Source organism: Leptodactylus fuscus, chromosome 2 (assembly GCF_031893055.1).
Source record: "Leptodactylus fuscus isolate aLepFus1 chromosome 2, aLepFus1.hap2, whole genome shotgun sequence".
In the NCBI taxonomy this organism is placed as follows: Eukaryota; Metazoa; Chordata; class Amphibia; order Anura; family Leptodactylidae; genus Leptodactylus; species Leptodactylus fuscus.
The window spans coordinates 142,284,003-142,308,597 of NC_134266.1; the positions used below are offsets into that span (position 1 = coordinate 142,284,003).

The window sequence follows — 24,595 nt, forward strand, 5'->3', positions numbered from 1 at the left end:
CTCCCCTGGGCATCCAATCATTATATTCGGGGTATTAAAATAAGGCCTGTTACCTGCTGTGGTTACTCCAGCAGGTAAAAGCCTATTTAAAAAAAAAAAAAACATCAGGGGCCCACCGGGCCTTCTAATGTCCCGGGCCCTGTGGCAGCTGCTACTGCTGCTAATTTACCTTTCAGTTTTTTGTAATAGCCAGAACCCTCCACTCATCCATGACATCTAGTAGGGTATATGGAAAGAGGTTGTCCTATATTGTCCACCTACATGTTGAGGAAGGGTAACTGATGGTTATATAGGTTCCTCTTTTAGTCATAAGAGGACATGGAAAGAATGCGATATTGCAGTCCTCACATTAGTAAGAGCACTGATAAGTTAGAGACTGTTGTATTTCTTCTATAGGGGTTAATAGACATATTGCACAATATTCATGTAGCAGCTTGGACTTGAACTTAAATAGGTTTTCCACCCTAGAGGTGTTTTTGATACTATTGATCTCTGTTGCCAGAACCTATACAAGGGAAGGAGCTGGATGCAGAAAGTTGCGTCTACTGTATAGTGGCGGAACAAGAGTAGTGCCGCTCATCTCCTATTCAAAGTAAGAGGAGTGGGGCTGTAGTATTTCAGATGCAGCATTTTGTTGATACATTATATTCAATACTTGTTTCAAGAGTGCTTATACATTTAGCTTTTTGGATTCCATTTTAAATATTCTTCTGGTCCAAATGAACAAAATGATCCATATGCAATAACAGTACTTAAAGAGCCTGAGAATGTAACAAGAACATTAGGTTTAACAATAAGGTTAGGTCACATCTCAGGAAGTTAATACAAATTTGTATATAGGAGGGTTACTGGAGGAAAATGGCTGACTAATGAATCTGACCTATAAATTACTAATAACAAGTGAAATATTAATAATATCCTGGATTTAAGATATTATATTTTTCATAGTTTAAATGTTGTGATGTTATAGTGATCCGAGCCTAAGAGGGCATCTACATCCTTGAGCATGTGTACAGTTTATTATTCAGGTGTTCACTTTAGTCTTGCATGTACTTCCTTTTGCAGATCATAGATATTTTAGTGTTGAAGTAGGCATTAAGTTTATGGATACTTTTGTATATACTGTACATTTTTGCTTTTATATTTTAACAATTGTGTTATTTAGGTATTTTCTGCTTTGGAGGAAACGGAGGGGCTTGAATTTTCTGAGCTAAAAGAAGAAATAAAGCAAATGAAGGTGAATTGATTATACATCTAAGATCTGTGTCACTGTCTTTCCAAGTGTCTTTTCAACTGCATTTGACAAAAATTTATTTTGCAGGCAGAGATTGAACACGAAAAAACACTGTCTTACCAAAAGAATTACCAGGTTCACAAAGTGAGTGTTATTTAAATTGTGATAAGGTTCTTAAATACTATACAAAATTTTTGCCTTAACCCAAAAGGATTTAGCATTTTTGTATGATCACGCTTAAAAATCAACTTTTTTGGGGTTTTTTTTTTGTCTACTAAACAAGATTAAACTGTACATGTCAATATTATAATCAAAAAGTAACCCTTATCTTGTTGTATGCATAACATACTCATTATAATTATATTTGTTTTATTCCAGCGTTCCATATTCAGTTATATTAAAGGAGCATTCATCAAACCAAACCATCTTAATTCGGTAAGGAGAAATATGTGGCTGAATTGGATTTACATGTCTTATGGGTACAGAATGTTTGGGGAACTTTAGTCTCCAAGGAACTCTTAAACTGTGCCATAAAGCTGTGTCATTACTTAGAAATAGGATTATGTGGGTACATTTTGATTCACCAGTCTGTATTATAGTGCTAACTGGTATGTTACCTAGCTCTCCTAAGGCCCTGAAAGATACATATGTCAAGTTAAGGAATGAGCAAGAAAGAGAGAATACTTAGGTATATTTAGTGCTTAGCAGTCTGCCATTTAGCAGATTGAGGAACTTAGGGTAACTTTCCCTGAGTAACTGTACAGGGCCACATTGTTTTCACTCTGAGTTATTGAGGTACAGGCAGAAGGTGTTACTGGGTGTACTCTACTGCTGGTACTATTGGGACTGTTACCGAACAAATCTCATTGTCACTTTCTTGGGGTATACCCTCCAACAAAATGACCGAACTCAATGTATAGACAGAAAATGTGTAACCTAAACCTCACCTTCTCCTAAACTTTCGGACTCTTGTACACTGGCATTATATTTGGGGGGGAAGGGGTAGCTTGGAGTACTGCCATAGAGAATACATTGCTTTTGTTAAATGTATTTCTCATGCTTTGTAATTGAGTCGCCCCGGCTCGGCCTATGTAGATTCACGGTGCGAGCAGGCCCGACACCGGGGACGGCAGCGCCTTGAAAAAGGGGAGTTTTAAGCAAAAATGGATTAAAGAAAAATAAAGAAAAATAAAAGTTTGTCGTGACGCCAGTTGGGGTTTCGGCTTGAGGTGAAGCCGGGCACTGTAGGCAGGGCCTCTGGGAATAGGTGGTGATGCAGTGCCAGATGTTATACCCTCCCCAACCAGGGCAGGTCCCAGGGCCAGATGATATAGGTGAGGAAGGGGAGATTTCCAGGAGGAGTAACAGAGGGATGATCAATAAAAGAATACAGTCCAGACAGGGGTTAACCAAACACTTACAGTTTACTTCTGTAGTCAGCAGGAGATAACAGATGTTACAGGAGGATTCACCTTACTCCAGTATAGTGAGATGCCAGTCTTCCCTTTTACCACTAGTATGATTCAGCCTTCCATTGCTGCTCAAACTCTCTAATAGGTTTCCTCTGGTCCTGGGTTCCAGGAGCTCGAAGGTTAATTACAAACGGGTAGATCCCCCTTCTGGACAGCAGGTAACGCGAGTTCTTTGGGATGCTGCTTGCAGACACTCACCCCAACTCTGTATGTTACTGAGCCTCCAGGAATCTTGCATTCACTAGGCCTGGGTCCAGTGAGTTTCTCAATGTTTTTAGCGTTTCTCACACTAGTTAGGAATTGATAGTCCTATAACTGCAGCCCCGTGCCTGTGAGGTCTCATCTCACCTCTGCAGGTCTCTGGCCTCCTGTGCTGTTCTATCACACCATGTGGCTGCAGCACACACTGCACCTCCACACACCTCTCCTCTCTCCTGCACACTCTGATCTGGAACTGAAAGAGAGACCCTCTTCCAGTCTGTAGCTCCACCCCTTTTCTTAAAGAGATAATGGCTGTGGAACTATGTGTGTGCTAACAGGTTGACTGGATCTCACTATACCTTCACAGTACACAGTGTAGATCACATAAGATGACATTTGTAGTGACCCACTCTGTGGGGCTGACTCTGACTCACCTACTAGTGCAATCCGTTAGGGAGCCGGCACTGCAATTAAACCTTTAACGTTGCATAAACTCAATTGAACATATACAAATACAACTCAACTATCTGTAAACACATTGGGTTAGTATACCTTTACTGATTGTCCCTAAAACGTATGGGGAGTTGTCCCTGTGTATTGCGCTGAGATCTATGCAGAAATGGGATTCCTGATAGTCTTCTCCTACTCACTGGAGTCATCAGGGGAACGGTAGGCATACTTTCACTAGGAATTGGGCTTACTGGAATTTGCGCTGGTACATCATCCACTTGTTTAATAGCCCACAAGGCCTCTTGCAGATTGAGGGCAAAATCTCTCACAGTGTCCTGCGGTTTTTGCCTACAGCTGAAAAACCGCATTTTTATCTCTGCTGTGGTGCAGGTGTCAAAGGTGATCCTGAGTTTGGTAAAAATGTCCTTTACAGTTCTTTTATCACTCAATGGCCAGGATTTCACTTCCCTTTGTGCGGCACCACCAAGTTGACTTATTAATATTGCGACCTTTTGCTCCTCTGTCATAGGGTATAGGTCAAACAGGCTACTCAGCTTTTCTTTAAAGTCTCTGAGGCTATGGGACTCGCCTGTATACTGGGGCAGCCAGGATGCACCTGGAATGTATGACATTGTTAGTGGTAATATAGGTGCCATGGATACTTGGTTGTGACCACGGTTAGAGTCTATGGGGGAATCAGAGGGCATGGGGCTGGAGATGAGAATCTACTTGCCTGATACATCACCCCCCCTTGTTAACCCCAGCAAGGCAACACTCACTCAGTGTCGATCCAGATGGATGCATGACTTATCACTGCAGTTGGGGATGATGCAATCTGTATCTTTCACTGCCTTTCAATGCTCCTTGCACAGGCATGTCACATGTTCTGCACTCAGCATGGCTTGCAAGGAAAAGACACCAACCCTGCAGCTCAATGTAACTTGAATCATACAACTGCTGTTCATTGCTATTTTGGAAAGCAGGGAAAATTTTGAAAAATGCAACAGTCTTTTTCAACAAAAATAAAAGTTTTGCGCACTTTCGCTATCCTGTTCGTGACGCCAAAAAGGTGAGTCGCCCTGGCTCGGCCTATGTAGATTCACGGTGCGAGCAGGCCCAACACCGGGGCCGGCAGCGCCTTGAAAAAGGGGAGTTTTAAGCAAAAATGGATTAAAGAAAAATAAAAGTTTGTCGTGACGCCAGTTGGGGTTTCGGCTTGAGGTGAAGCCGGGCACTGTAGGCAGGGCCTCTGGGAATAGGTGGTGATGCAGTGCCAGATGTTATACCCTCCCCAACCAGGGCAGGTCCCAGGGCCAGATGATATAGGTGAGGAAGGGGAGATTTCCAGGAGGAGTAACAGAGGGATGATCAATAAAGGAATACAGTCCAGACAGGGGTTAACCAAACACTTACAGTTTACTTCTGTAGTCAGCAGGAGATAACAGATGTTACAGGAGGATTCACCTTGCTCCAGTATAGTGAGATGCCAGTCTTCCCTTTTACCACTAGTATGATTCAGCCTTCCATTGCTGCTCAAACTCTCTAATAGGTTTCCTCTGGTCCTGGGTTCCAGGAGCTCGGAGGTTAATTACAACCGGGTAGATCCCCCTTCTGGACAGCAGGTAACGCGAGTTCTTTGGGATGCTGGATACACTCACCCCAACTCTGTATGTTACTGAGCCTCCAGGAATCTTGCATTCACTAGGCCTGGGTCCAGTGAGTTTCTCAATGTTTTTAGTGTTTCTCACACTAGTTAGGAATTGATGGTCCTATAACTGCAGCTCCGTGCCTGTGAGGTCTCATCTCACCTCTGCAGGTCTCTGGCCTCCTGTGCTGTTCTATCACACCATGCGGCTGCAGCACACACTGCACCTCCACACACCTCTCCTCTCTCCTGCACACTCTGATCTGGAACTGAAAGAGAGAGACCCTCTTCCAGTCTGTAGCTCCACCCCTTTTCTTAAAGAGATAATGGCTGTGGAACTGTGTGTGTGCTAACAGGTTGACTGGATCTCACTATACCTTCACAGTACACAGTGTAGATCACATAAGATGACATTTGTAGTGACCCACTCTGTGGGGCGCTACATAATCATAATATATTACTAGAGAATAAAAGCAAGAAAAATCAGATGTGAGGTGCCATGTAGGAAGTTACCTATTTGGTTTCTGGGTTTAGTGGTCCTTAAAAATAATAACAATGTCCCCACCAAACAATATTTACAGCAGTCTGTCTTTTCCTCCAGGTTTTAGCAGTGTTTTCTTGTCTTGGGCTCAGTTCACATCTGCTCTCGTTTACCATTCAGGGATTCCACTTGAAAAATGCGGAGAGAAAGGTTCTGCAAGCAGGACTTTTCTTTCCACATTTTTTAGGTGGAAACTCCATTATAATTTATAGGGTCTGCAGGTTTCCGCGGGTTACCGTTTTCTAAGCAGTTTGGAATTCCGTTTTTCAGGTCCCCAAGCAGACCTGAAGAATGGAAACCCGAGTGCAGGAGTGAACCTAGTGTCACTTAAAGCACAGCAATTTCCCAAAGAGCAGTCGGTGTAATGTCCCAGTACATCACTGTATTCTCCCTGCTGTGTTTTCAATAGTATTACCTTCTCACCATAGTATTTAAATGGATTCCTTTCCAAAACTAGTCACAACAGGACAACCATCCCCGCTCTCAGCAGTCACCGCAATTCCTTCTCCATACAATATGCCATTGCTCTATAATATGATAAAACCCTCTTTAATATCAAGTAAGCAGAATAAATAAATAATTCATATAGTTACAATAGCAATTCTTAAGCAACTCAATGTATTTCTCCAGACTGTGTTTGTTCCTTGATTTTTTAAGTCAAACAATAAATTATTTGTTATATATTTAGACCCAACCTATGAGCCATTGAATATGAGAAGGTGTTTCTTAACTAAATGCATTCTCTTTGACAGAATCTGGATTGGGAGACAGATGAGCTACTTATCACCTCACGTGAACAGTAAGTATCCAAATTAAAGGGATATTCCTATCTAGGGCTTTTTATGGTATATTTAAAGGAGATTTTACGAATGTCCTATAGATGTAGGTCCCATCTCTGAAACCTGCTTTCAATTGCAGATATGGGAGAGTACACCAATCTTGAAGCTTCACTATTTGGACCAAGGCAGGGCCATAACTAGCAAAGGCTAGGTCCCATAGTAATCTTTTGATTTGGACCCCCTACCCCCACATAGCATTGCACCATTTTACTGGCCCTCACACATTAAATGCTCCCTTTGTTGGCCCCACATGGTTTAATATGCCATTTAAACACAGTATAATGTATCACAGTGGCCCCTTCAACTAGTATAATATTCTATAGTGACTCCTTCACACACTATAATTTCCCATAGTGGCAATCATAAAATATAAAGTCCCACTGTGGTTCCTTCACACAGTATGATGTCCCAGAGTGGTCCCTCCATACAGCATAATGCCATACAGTGGCCCTTTCACAATGTATAATGTGGCCTAGTGTCCTCCACACAGTATAATGTCCCACAGTGGCCTCCATACAGTATAATGTCTGATAGTGGCCCCTCACAAGGTATAATGTCCCAGTGGCCCTTACTGTGTCCATTGCAGTTACTGTAAAAAGTTGGGTTTTGGCAGAACCCAAAAGTTTTGGGATTTACCACTCATAAACTATGATTAAACTCTGGAATCTCTTCAGACCATATTATAATGATCGAAGGCCCCGGTGAGGTGATCATACATAAAAAACAGTGTTATTCACTTCTTCTGGGCTCTGGGGAAATGTTTTGGATGTGTTCGTCTAAAGAAAACCGCGACACAAATCTTTTGAGGTTTGCCCAACAAATACTCTAGCTGCATGCCTACTTACCATTCCCCGTTCCTGCCCACAGCTGCCACCACTTCCCCAGCAGTCCTCCATAGTGTCCCAAGTCACATTGTTCTCAGCGTCATGACACTGTTCAGTGAGAGCAAAGTGATATGGGATGCATGGGCCCCCTGGAGGTCTGAAGGGGAAGTGGAGGCAGCGATGGACAGGAGCAGGGAGTGGTAAGTAGATAGGGGCTAAGTAATGGCCTATTTAACAATTATATTTCCGCCACTGCTACAATGATATTTCCGCCACTGTACCCAGAACCCTGGACCTTTGTCTCTAAAGTTATGTTCAAGAGCACCCTTTGCTGGTTGCTCCTATACGGGTTCCAAGGAGCGCAGCCGTTCTTGAATATTGCTCCAATTTTCCACTCTTAGGGCCCCTTCACACTACTGATACGCTGCCTGATTCTGAACGTTAAAACACGGTCAGAATCAGCACGTATAAAGCACATCCCATTCATTTCAAAGGGGAGCCGGCATACGAGCGCTTCCATTGAAATGAATGGGCTGCTTTTTACTCTACGAGCGCTCCCATTGAAGTGAATGGGAAGCGATTACGTGTACGGCTCGGACTGAGCCGAGCGCCAGGCCCCTTCAGACGGCGAGCCGTACACGTGAGCGCTTCCCATTCACTTCAATGGGAGCGCTCGTAGAGTAAAAAGCAGCCCATTCATTTCAATGGAAGCGCTCGTACGCGTATTGAAATGAATGGGATGTGCTTTATACGCGCTGATTCTGAACGTGTTTTAACATTCAGAATCAGGCAGCGTATCAGTAGTGTGAAGGGGCCCTTATATTCCTTGGTGTATCATTTAAACACACCAACATGGGAAGAGATTCTAATAACATTTAGTACTACATTTTATGATTCTGCTGAAGAATATTGACAGGAAAACAGTTGGTGGGAATGTAAGCTTACTGACCAGCACATCGAACACTGGATGTTAACAGAAAGACATCTTTGAATTTTCATTCACTCTCTGTTATTCTCTTTTACAGACCAGATACAAAAGCATCAAATAATGAAGAGGAAGAAGATGACAAATGCACTGTAAAATGCTTTCGCAGGTTCAACTGCAGAAAGTAGTGGAAAATATAACTTATAAATACATTATGGTATTCAGTAAAACAACTGTTTGGAGATTAAAATGGGAACAAACTAAAGCTTTCTTACAAAAATAGCTATGCAATATTGTCTAGCCAAATGGAAGAAAAACATTAATCAACAATTTTATTAGAATGTAAAGCTCAATATTTTGTATATGAAAAATAAATGCTACTTTATATAACATGGAGGTTGATTTATTAAAAGGGATATTTCTACAATAAATATCTTATTTCATATAATAGTAGTTTAAAAATATTTTCACCCATTGAAGCAATTACCAGAATGGTATACAGTATGTCACTAGAAATAGCCCAATGAAATCTGCCTTTCCTTGGTACTCTTTGCCACTGGTTACAGCCTGTAGTTCATCTTATTAGAGATAGCGACCTATGAAGATTTGTTTCATTTTGGACTTGGGTGGTTCGGTCAAAAGGTTTGTTTCCGTTTTTTAAACTCATTTTATTGAACACACCATGTAATATAGTGTAAACAGTGATAAAGTTGACAGAACCTGACGCTATACAACTTGTGAAATATATACAGTCCTATGAAAAAGTTTGGGCACCCCTATTAATCTTAATCATTTTTAGTTCTAAATATTTTGGTGTTTGCAACAGCCATTTCAGTTTGATATATCTAATAACTGATGGACACAGTAATATTTCAGGATTGAAATGAGGTTTATTGTACTAACAGAAAATGTGCAATATGCATTAAACCAAAATTTGACCGGAGCAAAAATATGGGCACCTCAACAGAAAAGTGACATTAATATTTAGTACATCCTCCTTTTGCAAAGATAACAGCCTCTAGTTGCATCCTGTAGCTTTTAATCAGTTCCTGGATCCTGGATGAAGGTATTTTGGACCATTTCTTTCTACAAAACAATTCAAGTTCAGTTAAGTTAGATGGTCGCCGAACATGGACAGCCCGCTCTCAAATGATCTGAAAACAAAGATTGTTCAACATAGTTGTTCAGGGGAAGGATACAAAACGTTGTCTCAAAGATTTAACCTGTCAGTTTCCACTGTGAGGAACATAGTAAGGAAATGGAAGACCACAGGGACAGTTCTTGTTAAGCCCAGAAGTGGCAGGCCAAGAAAAATATCAGAAAGGCAGAGAAGAAGAATGGTGAGAACAGTCAAGGACAATCCACAGACCACCTCCAAAGAGTTGCAGCATCATCTTGCTGCAGATGGTGTCACTGTGCATCAGTCAGCAATACAGCGCACTTTGCACAAGGAGAAGCTGTATGGGAGAGTGATGAGAAAGAAGCCGTTTCTGCACGTACGCCACAAATAGAGTTGCCTGAGGTATGCAAAAGCACATTTGGAGAAGCCAACTTCATTTTGGAAACAAAGATTGAGTTGTTTGGTTATAAAAAAAGGCGTTATGCATGGCGTCCAAAAAGAAACAGCATTCCAAGAAAAACACTTGCTACCCACTGTAAAATTTGGTGGAGGTTCCATCATGCTTTGGGGCTGTGTGGCCAATGCCGGCACCGGGAATCTTGTTAAAGTTGAGGGTCGCATGGATTCCACTCAGTATCAGCAGATTCTTGAGAATAATGTTCAAGAATCAGTGACGAAGTTGAAGTTACACCGGGGATGGATATTTCAGCAAGACAATGATCCAAAACACTGCTCCAAATCAACTCAGGCATTCATGCAGAGGAACAATTACAATGTTCTGGAATGGCCATCCCAGTCCCCAGACCTGAATATCATTGAACATCTGTGGGATGATTTGAAGCGGGCTGTCCATGCTCGGCGACCATCAAACTTAACTGAACTTGAATTGTTTGTCCAAAATACCTTTATCCAGGATCCAGGAACTGATTAAAAGCTACAGGAAGCGACTAGAGGCTGTTATCTTTGCAAAAGGAGGATCTACTAAATATTAATGTCACTTTTCTGTTGAGGTGCCCATACTTTTGCACCGGTCAAATTTAGGTTTAATGCATATTGCACATTTTCTGTTAGTACAATAAACCTCATTTCAATCCTGAAATATTACTGTGTCCATCAGTTATTAGATATATCAAACTGAAATGGCTGTTGCAAATACCAAAATATTTAGAACTAAAAATGATTAAGATTAATAGGGGTGCCCAAACTTTTTCATAGGACTGTATATATCTGCCCAAACACATATGTAGACTACTGTAATAATCCAAAGATTCCTAAAGCTTAGTGGTGAAGACTAGGGATTCACCATGTTACACCTTTTACATTGCGCATGTCTTTTAAAACTAGAATCATAACAAACTAAACATGACATACACTATGTGATCAAAAGTATCCAGACACCTGGCTGAAAATAACTTACAAGTTCGTGGCGCCCTCCATCGGTAATGCTGGAATTCAATATGGTGTTGGCCCACCCTTAGCCTTGATGACAGCTTCCACTCTTATAGGCATACGTTCGATCAGGTGCTGGAAGGTTTCTTGGGGAATGGCAGCCCATTCTTCACGGAGTGCTGCACTGAGGAGAGGTATCGAGGTCGGTGAGGCCTCGCACGAAGTCGGCGTTCCAAAACATCCCAAAGGTGTTCTATAGGATTTAAGTCAGGACTCTGTGCAGGCCAGTCCATTACAGAGATGCTGTTGTCGTGTAACCACTCCACCACAGGCCGTGCAGTATGAACAGGTGCTCGATCGTGTTGAAAGATAAAATCGCCATCACCGAATTGCTCTTCAACAGTGGGAAGCAAGAAGGTGTTTAAAACATCAATGTAGGCCTGTGCTGTGATAGTGCCACGCAAAACAACAAGGGGTGCAAGCCCCCTCCATGAAAAACACGACCACACCATAACACCACCGCCTCCGAATTTTACTGTTGGCACTACACACGCTGGCAGATGATGTTCACCGGGCATTCGCCATACCCACACACTGCCATCGGATCGCCACATTGTGTACCGTGATTCGTCACTCCACACAACGTTTTTCCACTGTTCAATCGTCCAATGTTTACGCTCCTTACACAAGCGAGGTGTCGTTTGGCGTTGACCTGCGTGATGTGTGGCACCCAATCACCTGACCACGTTCGAAGTCTGTGAGTTCCGTGGAGCGCCCCATTCTGCCCTCTCACGATGTCTAATGTCTACTGAGTTCACTGATATGGAGTACCGGGCAGTAGGTGGCAGCACAATGCACCTAATATGAAAAACGTATGTTTTGGGGGGTGACAGGATACTTTTGATCACATAGTGTATTTGAAGATCGTCTTCCAGGCATTGCACTTCGAGGAACCTTCAAATTCACAAGATGGGTTTGGTAAATTATCTAAAAGAATCTATAAACTATTAATTAGGAAGATTCTAATCTACACCAGAGCTCGGACCTACTGGGGACAACCCCTACATTTATTCATCAACTTGTCATATTGGATTATGTTAACTACATTCTTTCACTGTCCCAAAGTCGTTTGTTTATCACCTATCCATTTGAGCACTATAGCCTTTTTGGCAAGGAACAGAGATTCCCACATGAATATTCTCATACCATACAGCCAGTTCAACTCCTCCTGAAGGCCCAACAGGCAGACCTTCAGAGTAGCTAGAACCGGCATGATAGTGATGATATACAGTGTAGCATTGATTTCCTCCTAAAACAGGATTACAGTGGAACAATCCTAGACCAGATGCTTCTGTTATGTGGGACATGGCCATTGTGGGGTAAGCACCTCAGGGGTAGATAACACTGGTGTACAAAGTATAATTGAATCATTCTAAAGTTACTTCCCAGCCATCCCATGAAGAATGATGGGGCTGTGATCTCCACTTATTCTCCCCCACAAGTTTTGGTGCTTCATTTTTGTTCCCAGAAGGTGGATATAAACAGTCAAGATTATCCTCATGAGAAGGGAATACATATATCAGAGTCTGATCTCTTGCACCTCCAGGAATTGGCTATGGATGACAAAAATGGGAGATTTCATCATAGGGACCACAGGGGTCAGGGCAAGGTAATGTTAAATCTCCTTGGTGGCCTTCCACACCTACACTAATGTACTAATGCCTAGCTGTAAGGCTAAATAGTGTTTGGCAGAAGTTGAGTCTATGCCTTGCGTCCACATAGGAAGAAAACGAAGCTGGACAGCTAAAAAGTATAGGTAGAAATCAGGTAGAGCCATACCTCCTTGATATGGTCTCTGTGAAGTACTCAAGCTAAGCTTGTTTCTTGAGTTTGCTAATATAAATTAAGTACTTATAATAGAATTAAACCACTTTTAACAAAAAGCCTTAACAGGTTCCGCGGCTTGCACCATTAAATATAAACCTTTTAGAAGAGGAATCATTTTGACCAAGTTAGTATGACCTGGAGAGAAGAGTAGGAGAGTTCTCATACCCTTAGATTCCACAAAGTCCATCAGTGGATAGATATTCTTCTCATGAGATCTACCAGCAATTTTTGTGATCTACACACCCAGATATTTCAATTTTTTGACTACCAGTAGCTTATAATGCTTCGTGGGCCAGTCAGGGCTCCAGAGAGGCAACAGCTCTGACTTGCTCCAATTAATACATAAACCAGAGAAGGAGCCAAAATAAACCAGAGAAGGAGCCAAAATTTGTCCAGTATTTTAATAGCCCTAGGGAGACAAGTCTCTGGATTAGCCATGAAAAAAATCAAGTCATCTGGATATAAACCAATTCGGTCCTCCCTCTCACCCATAGTCACTGGTACTCCAAATCCAGTCATATCTGGAGGGTCAAGGGCTCTATTGCCAGAGTGGAAAGGAACAGTGACAAGGGATAAACCTGCTGATTACTCCAAACTAGGTTTAAAAAGGATGAACAATAGGTTTGCTTTAGGACTTTATATAGGGTTGATACTCACTGTACAAATCTCGGCCGAATAACAAACCGTTGAAGCACTATTCACAGATAGGTCCATTCCACTGATACATAGGCCTTGACAGGGAAGTAAAGATCGTGGTCGCAGAAGGTGTGACCAGGATCAGAAGGGTATGGTGCCTGCAGCCACCTGTATTCAAGAAAGCTTGGTTCAATGACTGCTCAAACTGCACATATCTTTAATAGTACATATCTTTAATAGAGATGAGCGAACACTAAAATGTTCGAGGTTCGAAATTCGAATCGAACAGCCGCTCACTGTTCGTGTGTTCGAACGGGTTTCGAACCCCATTATAGTCTATGGGGAACATATACTCGTTAAGGGGGAAACACAAATCCGTGTCTGGAGGGTCACCAAGTCCACTATGACACCCCAGGAAATGATGCCAACACCTCTGGAATGACACTGGGACAGCAGGGGAAGCATGTCTGGGGGCATCTAACACACCAAAGACCCTCTATTACCCCAACATCACAGCCTAACAACTACACACTTTACACACTCAATACCACCTCTCTGACAGTAGGAAAACACCTTGAAACATGTGTATTTGGCACTTGGAGTGAGGAGAGCTTGTCACCAGCAGTGAATTTGGCCCTTGTAGTAAGTTGAGGTTGGCACCAACATTTGTTTTGAAAATCAGGGTGGATTGAGCCTCTAACCAGCAGAGTTTGGGCAAATTCATGGTGGAGGGAGCCTCTAAACACCCCAGTTTGGGAAAATTCATGGTCGAGGGAGCCTCTCAAAACCCCAGTTTGGACCAATTCATGGTGGAGGGAGCCTCTAAAAACCCCAGTTTGGACCAATTCATGGTGGAGGGAGCCTCTAACCAGCCCAGTTTGGGCAAATTCATGGTGGAGGGAGCCTCTAAAAACCCCAGTTTGGACCAATTCATGGTGGAGGGAGCCTCTAAAAACCCCAGTTTGGACCAATTCATGGTGGAGGGAGCCTCTAAACAGCCCAGTTTGGACCAATTCATGGTGGAGGGAGCCTCTAAACAGCCCAGTTTGGGCAAATTCATGGTGGAGGGAGCCTCTAACCAGCCCAGTTTGGGCAAATTCATGGTGGAGGGAGCCTCTAAAAACCCCAGTTTGGACCAATTCATGGTGGAGGGAGCCTCTAAACAGCCCAGTTTGGGCAAATTCATGGTGGAGGGAGCCTCTAACCAGCCCAGTTTGGGCAAATTCATGGTGGAGGGAGCCTCTAAAAACCCCAGTTTGGACCAATTCATGGTGGAGGGAGCCTCTAAACAGCCCAGTTTGGACCAATTCATGGTGGAGGGAGCCTCTAAACAGCCCAGTTTGGGCAAATTCATGGTGGAGGGAGCCTCTAAAAACCCCAGTTTGGACCAATTCATGGTGGAGGGAGCCTCTGAACAGCCCAATTTGGACCAATTCATGGTGGAGGGAGCCTCTAAACAGCCCAGTTTGGGCAAATTCATGGTGGAGGGAGCCTCTAAAAACCCCAGTTTGGACCAATTCATGGTGGAGGGAGCCTCTAAACAGCCCAGTTTGGGCAAATTCATGGTGGAGGGAGCCTCTAACCAGCCCAGTTTGGGCAAATTCATGGTGGAGGGAGCCTCTAAAAACCCCAGTTTGGACCAATTCATGGTGGAGGGAGCCTCTAAACAGCCCAGTTTGGGCAAATTCATGGTGAAGGGAGCCTCTAACCAGCCCAGTTTGGGCAAATTCATGGTGGAGGGAGCCTCTAAAAACCCCAGTTTGGACCAATTCATGGTGGAGGGAGCCTCTAAACAGCCCGGTTTGGACCAATTCATGGTGGAGGGAGCCTCTAAACAGCCCAGTTTGGGCAAATTCATGGTGGAGGGAGCCTCTAAAAACCCCAGTTTGGACCAATTCATGGTGGAGGGAGCCTCTAAACAGCAGAGTTGTGGGAAATCAGGGTGGAGGGAGCCTCTAACCAGCAGAGTTGTGGGAAATCAGGGTGGAGGGAGCCTCTAACCAGCAGAGTTGGGGGAAATCAGGGTGGAGGGAGCCTCTAACCAGCAGAGTTGGGGGAAATCAGGGTGGAGGGAGCCTCTAACCAGCAGAGTTGGGGGAAATCAGGGTGGAGGGAGCCTCTAACCAGCAGAGTTGGGGGAAATCAGGGTGGAGGGAGCCTCTAACCAGCAGAGTTGGGGGAAATCAGGGTGGAGGGAGCCTAGTATTAGCAGAATTGTGCAACGCTTATGGTGGATGAGTATGAGGATGCGGAGGAATTGGAGAGGTTGAGCACAGACATGGAGTTTCATGTTGGGGTGCTTTACACAGGTGGGCACAAAAATGAAGGCTCTATCCAGTGGTGGTTCATTTTTATCAAAGTGAGCCGGTCGGCACTCTCAGCTGACAGACGGGTGCGCTTGTCAGTGATGATGCCACCGGCTGCACTGAACACCCTCTCAGATAGGACGCTGGCGGCAGGACAGGACAGCACCTCTAAGGCATATAGGGCAAGTTCAAGCCACAGGTCCAACTTCGACACCCAATACGTGTAGGGCGCAGAGGGGTCGGAGAGGACAGGGCTGTGGTCGGAAAAGTATTCCCGCAACATGCGCCTATACTTCTCACGCCTGGTGACACTAGGACCCTCCGTGGCGGCACTTTGGCGAGGGGGTGCCATCAAGGTGTCCCAGACCTTAGACAGTGTGCCCCTCGTTTGTGTGGACCGGTGAGAACTTGGTTGCCTACTGGAGGAACTGCCCTCCCTGCCGCCAACGTCACATGCTGGAAACATCTCCATCATATTCTGCACCAATTGCTTGTGCAAGCATTGATGCGATTGGCCCTCCCCTCTACCGGAATAAAAGAGGAGATGTTGTTTTTATACCGGGGGTCAAGGATAGCAAAGATCCAGTACTGGTTGTCCTCCATGATTTTGACAATACGCTTGTCGGTTGTAAAGCACCCCAACATGAACTCAGCCATGTCTGCCACAGTGTTAGTTGGCATGACTCCTCTGGCCCCACCGGAAAGTTCAGTCTCCATTTCCTCCTCCATGTCTACCCATCCGCGCTGCAACAATGGGACGATTCGAAGTTGCCCGGAAGCCTCCTGTATCACCATCACATCATCGGACAACTCTTCTTCCTCCTCCTCCTCCTCCTCCTCCTCCATTAAACGCGATGAAGCGGACAGATGTGTGGACCTACTCTCCAGCTGTGACGGATCGGATGCTATCCCTGACTCCTCTGTGTGATCTGAGTTATCCCTGATGTCAATCAGGGATTCTCTCAGAACACACAAGAGCGGGATTGTAAGGCTCACCATCGCATCCTCAGAGCTTACCCTCCTTGTGGACTCCTCAAACACCCGTAGGATGTCACAAAGGTCTCTCATCCATGGCCACTCATGGATGAGAAACTGAGGCAGCTGACTTTGTGACACCCTAGGGTTTTGTAGCTGGTATTCCATCAAAGGTCTCTGCTGCTCAACCACTCTATTCAACATCTGAAACGTTGAGTTCCAGCGTGTGGGGACGTCGCACAAAAGCCGGTGTTGTGGCACATGCAGGCGTTGCTGGAGAGATTTTAAGCTAACAGCGGCTACTGTCGACTTGCGAAAGTGGGCGCACATGCGCCGCACTTTCACCAGTAGCTCTGGAACATTGGGGTAGCTCTTTAGGAAACATTGCACCACTAGGTTGAAGACGTGGGCCAGGCATGGAACATGTTGGAGTCCGGCAAGCTCCAGAGCTGCTACCAGGTTCCGGCCGTTATCACAAACGACCATGCCTGGGCCCAGGTGCAGCGGCTCAAACCATATTGCCGTCTCATCGAGGAGGGCATCCCTCACCTCGGAGGCAGTGTGCTGTCTGTCCCCCAAGCTGATCAGCTTCAGCACGGCCTGCTGACGTCTACCAACGCCAGTGCTGCAACGTTTCCAACTCGTAGCTGGGGTCAATCTAACAGCGGAGGAGGAGGCGGTGGCGGAGGAGGAGGCGGTGGAGGAGGAGGAGGAGGGGGGTGTTCTTCTCGTGTCCCTGCCAGGAATGTTAGGCGGGGAGACGAGGTACACCGGGCCAGTTTGGGAAGCAGTCCCAGCCTCAACTACATTCACCCAGTGTGCCGTCAGTGAAATGTAGCGTCCCTGTCCGCATGCACTTGTCCACGCGTCGGTGGTCAAGTGGACCTTTGTGCAAAGCGCGGAACTAAGGGCCCGCCTGATGTTGAGTGACACGTGCTGGTGCAAGGCGGGGACGGCACACCGGGAGAAGTAGTGACGGCTAGGGACGGCATAGCGAGGTGCCGCAGTTGCCATCAGGTCCAGGAAGGCGGGAGTTTCAACAAGTCGGAACGCCAACATCTCCTGGGCCAGCAGTTTAGCGATGTTGGCGTTCAAGGCTTGCGCGTGTGGGTGGTTAGCGGTGTATTTCTGCCGCCGCTCCAATGTCTGAGAGATGGTAGGTTGTTGTAAAGAAGCGCCTGATGGTGCCTTTGATGGTGCAGGAGAAGGAGATAAGACAGGAACAGGGGAGGATGAGGAAGAAGTCAACAAAGTGGCGGAGGCAGATGAAGTGGTGTCCTGGCTCGTCCTCTGGAGTGCATCGCCAGCACAGTCAGCAGTGGCAGTGGCAGAGGCAGAGGCGTGAACGGCAGGCGGCCTTTGTCCTGCCGTTGCTGCCTGCCACTAATTCCAGTGCTTGGATTCCAAATGACGGCACATTGAAGTGGTGGACAGGTTGCTCTTCTCAGAGCCCCTAATCAATTTCGAGAGGCAAATTGTGCAAACAACACTATATCTGTCCTCGGCGCATTCCTTGAAAAAACTCCACACCTTCGAGAAACGTGCCCTCGAGGTGGGAGTTTTTCGGGGCTGGGTACGAACTGGAACATCTTGGGAGATTCCGGGTGTGGCCTGGCTTCGCCTAAGCTGCTGACCTCTGCCTCTGCCTCTAGCTACCCTTTTTGGTGCTGCACCTGCCTCAACATCCACACTACTTTCCCCGCTTGACATCCCCCCTGTCCAGGTCGGGTCAGTGTCCTCATCATCCACCACTTCCTCTTCCAACTCCTGTCTCATCTCCACCTCCCGCAGAATGCGCAGGTCAACTGGATGCCCTGACAGCAACTGCGTCACATCGTCGTCGATGAGGGTGGGTTGCTGGTCATCCACCACCAAATCGAATGGAGATGGAGGAGACTCTAGTGTTTGAGCATCTGGACACAGATGCTCCTCTGTTAGGTTCGTGGAATCGCGACGTGGAGGGGCAGGTTGAGGGACAATGAAAGGAGCGGAGAACAGCTCTGGGGAGCAGGGACAGTAGGGGTTATTGTTCTGTGAAGCTTGGGAATTTTGGGAGGAAGGAGGACAAGACTGTTGGGTAATAGGAGGAGAGGAGGCAGAGTCTGACTGGCTGCTGGACAATGTGCTGTAAGCGTTATCCGACAGCCATTGCAAGACCTGTTCCTGGTTCTTGGGCCTACTAAGGTTTGTACCCTGCAGTTTAGTTAATATGGCAAGCAACCCTGGCACTGTGGAGTGGCGCAATGCTTGCTGCCCCACAGGAGTAGGCACGGGACGCCCTGTGGCTTCACTGCTACCTTGCTCCCCAGAACCATTCCCCCGACCTCGCCCACGGCCTCGTCCACGTCCCTTTCCGGGAGCCTTGCGCATTTTGAATTCCCAGTCAGAAACTGGCACTATATAGCAGTAGCAAGAAATGAGGGTATTTGTAAACCCAATATATTCCTGGAATTCCCAGTCAGACAATGGCACTATATGGCAGTAGCAAGAAATGAGGGTATTTGTAACCCCAATATATTCTATGAATTCCCAGTCAGACAATGGCACTATATGGCAGTAGCAAGAAATGAGGGTATTTGTAAACCCAATATATTCCTGGAATTCCCAGTCAGACAAAGGCACTATATAGCAGTAGCAAGAAATGAGGGTATTTGTAAACCCAATATATTATTGGAATTCCCAGTCAGACAAAGGCACTATATAGCAGTAGCAAGAAATGAGGGTATTTGTAACCCCAATATATTCTTTGAATTCCCAGTCAGACAATGGCACTATATGGCAGTAGCAAGAAATGAGGGTATTTGTAAACCCAATATATTCTTTGAATTCCCAGTCAGACAATGGCACTATATGGCAGTAGCAAGAAATGAGGGTATTTGTAAACCCAATATATACTTGGAATTCCCAGTCAGACAATGGCACTATATGGCAGTAGCAAGAAATGAGGGTATTTGTAAACCCAATATGTTCTTTGAATTCCCAGTCAGACAATGACACTATATGGCAGTAGCAAAAATAGTGGGAGTATATAGCCCCAATTCTATTGCTAGGGGACTTGCAGGGTATTTCTGAGGTGAAGGTGGGGGGGGGCACACCGTTGGAACGGGGATTTGGGGTGTATATATGGGGTATACGGGAATACACTGTCAGTGTATTCCATTCAGGATCCTGGGAAAGCTGGGTTGCGGCGATTGAGCCCGTCAGTGCCACGTTACACTGACAAGCTTCTCCCTGGAATTGAAGTTATATGTAACCCCAATATATTCTTTGAATTCCCAGTCAGACAATGGCACTATATGGCAGTAGCAAAAATAGTGGGTGTATATAGCCCCAATTCTATTGCTAGGGGACTTGCAGGGTATTTCTGGGGTGAAGGTGGGGGGGCACACCGTTGGAACGGGGATTTGGGGTGTATATATGGGGTATACGGGAATACACTGTCAGTGTATTCCATTCAGGATCCTGGGAAAGCTGGGTTGCGGCGATTGAGCCCGTCAGTTCCACGTTACACTGACAAGCTTCTCCCTGGAATTTAGCTCTTACAAGAGCTGTTGGTTGTCTTCTCCTTCCTATCCTAGCCTGTCCCTGCCTACCCAGAATCTAAGCCCTAGCTAACTGGACGGAAACCTCCGTCCCCGGTGAATTGCAAGCTCAGAATGACGCGAACCTGGGCGGCGCTGTTCTTTTAAATTAGAGGTCACATGTTTTCGGCAGCCAATGGGTTTTTCCTACTTTTTTCAACGTCACCGGTGTCGTAGTTCCTGTCCCACCTACCCTGCGCTGTTATTGGAGCAAAAAAGGCGCCAGGGAAGGTGGGAGGGGAATCGAGTAATGGCGCACTTTACCACGCGGTGTTCGATTCGATTCGAACATGCTGAACAGCCTAATATCCGATCGAACATGAGTTCGATAGAACACTGTTCGCTCATCTCTAATCTTTAATGGAAAGGGGCCTGGCATTATGTGATGTTTGTACATGTCAGCGGGCCTGCCCAGGGGAGGGAAGGTAATTAAAAACAACAAATATTTATACTCACCTCTCCTGAGCTTCTGGCGGTCCCAGTATCCTCTTCGGGGTTCTTTCAGCTTGTGACTGAGTTCACGCACCCCAGATGTCACATGGGGCATGCTGGCATAATGCCCCATGTGATCTCTGTGGCCCCATCACAATCCCCAGTAGTGATGCTGTTGAAGACCAAAGAGGACTGAAGAAGATGCTGATAAGAGTTGGACAGAGCGAGGATGCCCAGGAGAAGTGTGGTAAGGTGAGTATAAGTGTTTGGTATTTCTAATTACCTCTCCTGGGCCTCTACTTATTGTACTCTTAATAGCTCCTAAATTAAGTGGAGGGCCGAATCTTACAAATATTTGCCAAAATGAATGGGGAAACATGGTGGTTCAGTGGTTAGTACTGCAGCGCTGGAGTCCTAGGTTTGAATCCTGCCAGGAACAACATCTGCAAAGAGTTTGTATGTTCTCCCCGTGTTTGCATGGATTTCCTCCCATTCTACAAAGACATACTGATAGGACAAATTAAAATAAAATAAAAATGTACATTGTGAGCCCTATATATAAAAAAATATTTGCCGAATTTCATAGGGTTTGCCTGAAGTGGCTCTAGGGAGGCCTTTGTGAGCATATTATAATTTGTGGGGCCACTGTAGAACATATTATACTGTTTGGCAGGGCAGTGTGGCGCATATAATACTGTGTGGTAGCCACTGTGAAACATATTATACTATATAGGGGCCACTGTGGAACATATTATATTGTGTGAGGCCCCTTCACTATTCACGACACACGCCATCTGTTTTATAGCAGCTGTCTGCTATGATTACTAAAGACTTCCTTGTCTGATCCTTGAAAGAGGGTCTTCAAATTCTACAACGTGAGTGCCTACAGGTGGAGAAAGCTGCTCCCTTACCCATTGCCTCAAAGACCTTTACACGCCAGGATAACACAACGTAAACAGACACTGAATTCTGCCTCCCCAGTGATTGTGGCTACATTCACTACATGGATGACTACCTGAAGCCCGATACTATGTGTATTCAAGAATCTCACTTTATCTCCAACTCATTTCCTAAATGCTTCCAATCACGCTATACTCTTGTAGGCCAGTTCCCTAGCCAGTCAAAATACAGAGGAGTGTCAGTCTTTCTAAGTACCTCTGTTCCACTGCAGATCGACAACACATTAATAGATCCTCACGGCTGATATATCATACTCCACTTTAGATTATATGGCCACTATGTGTGTAAACTCCTATGCTCCCATGGAATCCCCCATTGCTTTATTTCATGAGCTCTATAATTTGCTGTGAAAATTGGACTTCTCCAATCTGGTGTGGAGATTTGAACTTCACTGTTAATGCTGCACTAGATCGTTCCTCCTCCTCTGCAGACCTGCTCTACTCCAAAGCTAAGGGTGAGATATGTTTTGCCCTAGGTTTTTAAATGTAGTGGAAAAATTGCATGAATTTAATGGGAACCGCCTAGGGTACATGTAGCGGTACTTCTCCCCTGCACATCACCACTACACTAGAATAGATAGAATTCTCCTCTTTCCCTCATTCCTCCCTGATCTTATCTATGCCCGTCACATACCTTGCACCTGGTCAGATTACATTCTGGTCATGGTTGTTATAGCACTGCAACCCACCCCTGCTCCGAACTCTTACTGGCGCTTAACTGAGTCCCTCCTAACTTACCTGGTATTCAGAGATGGGCTGCAGATGTGCTTAGCCAGATTTTTGCCCTGAATATGGCCTCAGATAAAGACTTAGCTATTAACTGGGCAGCCCATAAAGCCACGATCTGTGGCTCCCTAATAGTGGCGACCTCATGTCTGTTATAGCAATTTGATGTGCAGACCAAATTCTGCTGAATACCTTCTGTGAAAATCAATAAAAAAAAAAAATCGTGGGTTGTGGGAGAAACTCATACAACCTAATGGTATGTATAAAGTGTCCCATTTTTATTGTAATTTAGTCCAGCTGTTTATACCATTTTACTGATAAGACAACACAATGAAAACATACATTGACCAGATTTTCAAGGTTCTGCAAAGTCTACATTGGGCAAACCAGAGTCATAGCTTATTTGTGGGGTAAATATAAACATTTGGTCTTTCACATAACACTATTGTGTAACACTTCATCAACACGTCTAAAAAAAGGAAAGGACTAAGGTACAGATCAATGTAGATCATAAGCTCTTGAAACTCAAAGTTGCCACCCAGCTCCAACCTTTCTGATATTTAACAAAACATATCAGAGATGTTATACTGAAGCTTGACTCTGTCATCATGCACTGGACTGAGAAGGCCATGCGTTGGACTCAGGCATACTTCTCTGCCTCTTTAACCTCCCTCCAGAGAGAAATCTTTGAGTTTATTTGGCCTTATAAATGGCCCGGTATTGTCTGGTGCATTATTCATCTTCATAAAATACTGGTTGGATTACCAGTACCCTGCCTTCACAAATATTATGTTGCCGCTAGACTCTTCCAATTTAGCTCCATCTGATTGCCCACAGTGGGAGGAGTTGGAAATAGCACTGATAACCCCAATCTCTCTGTAAGCCTTGCTTTGGGCCCTAAAGTCTTCCACCCCTACTATTCTAGTGGCTACTGCAGTGACTGAATATGTTACAACTATGGAGGAGAGTCTGCTTCCAATATAGTTTACAGAGCTTGATCTTGCCACTAAACTACTTAACTACTTGGCCACCATAGTCCATAACTGAGGACTGACTGCACAGTCTTGTCTCCTTTAATGACAGCTGTAACCCTGATCCCTTTACACTCCTGGCCCAATTCTGGACTTTTATTTTCTTGAGAAAAATGTTCCTCAAAAAAAGTCCCTCCACCTTCTATTTCTTCCCTGTGATTAGACCCCAGTGCCATCTTTGCGATCTCTACTAAGTCTTCTAACACTAGATCACAATTGGGTTTTCTGTTTTTTGGATCCACTTGGTGACCCAAAAAATGGAACCCTTAATGCTTAGAAAGTGGTTACCTGTGGAAACTATATAGAAACTATATATAAAATGGAGCCCACCGGATTTCTCTCGTCGGAGAGAAAAGTCCCCAAATGGTCTCCAAACGCTAGTGTGACCGGAACCTTATTTATATTCACCATATTTATTTCCTCCAACTACATTTAAATATGAGTCACAGTGACATCCATGTGTCTTCTCATGTGGGTTCCTCTGTATATTGCTTCCAGTTTTCTACTGATATAGTATATCCCATTGCATAGCATTCTTAGCTGAGACACACGTCTACATAGATAAACAGAGACGTTTCCAGATCTTGGAAACATAAGGCAGCATTTTGGCAGCTATCTGCTCATTGGATTGAATTGCAATGGATTACAAATGCTGCATCATAACAGAAGGAAAAGAAAGCTCGGAGTGGATCAGTGTGACTTGGTGACATGGGCGCACTTCACTTTCCAGAAGCTGCTAGTGACTTCCAGCAGTGACAGCTGGTCTGGTTCATCTCCCACTATATCAGCTTCATTCCTCCTGCTGTCCCAGTGGTCAGCTTTCAGTCACCTCCTTAAATGGCAGGGCAGGTAGGATGGTCCACTCCAACAGGGGGGACTTCTACCACTTAAGACAGCTTACAACCTTTCAATAAGCTTTGTCTTTGACATTGATACACCAAGGATTTGTTTCTTGTTGGTTTATCTGTAGACCAATATTATTATGCTTCTATATCATATTTCTAACACTTAAAGCTAATTCTGTACCAGGCAGATCTCCCTGTGCCAGTCTGACATGCCCACATTCCAAAGACCTGGACCATTTCATTCACATCTATATATAACACAAAGGGCATAAGCTGGCTAAAGAATACGAAAGAAAGCAAAGTCCAGAGATCTCTAGGATTTCATATGCCAGCAAAGGTATGTGCACATACTGTGGTTACTATCTATCTATCTATCTATCTATCTATCTATCTATCTATCTATCTATCTCTCTCTCTCTCTCTCTATCTATCTATCACACCATTGTATTTAACATTCATTGATCTCTTTAGTTGCTCATTTGCAAATATTAATGTATTAAATGACATAACTTGGAAATGAAGCAAATTTGTGAGATCAATGTAATATTAGCAGGATGTTGTACTGTCTTGGGACCTG

The 24,595-nt window shown here is 44.8% G+C and overlaps 1 protein-coding gene across 1 annotated transcript in view; it reads left to right on the forward strand.

Moving 5' to 3' along the window:
• Positions 1–24,276: 24,276 nt before the first annotated feature.
• Positions 24,277–24,595, forward strand: part of UNC45B (unc-45 myosin chaperone B) — a 29,942-nt gene continuing 29,623 nt past the window's right edge. The window contains exon 1 of the mRNA XM_075264759.1: positions 24,277–24,355. Within this exon, the coding sequence (XP_075120860.1) occupies positions 24,344–24,355 (12 nt within the window). The 5' untranslated portion in view covers positions 24,277–24,343. The remainder of the gene's footprint in view (positions 24,356–24,595) is intronic.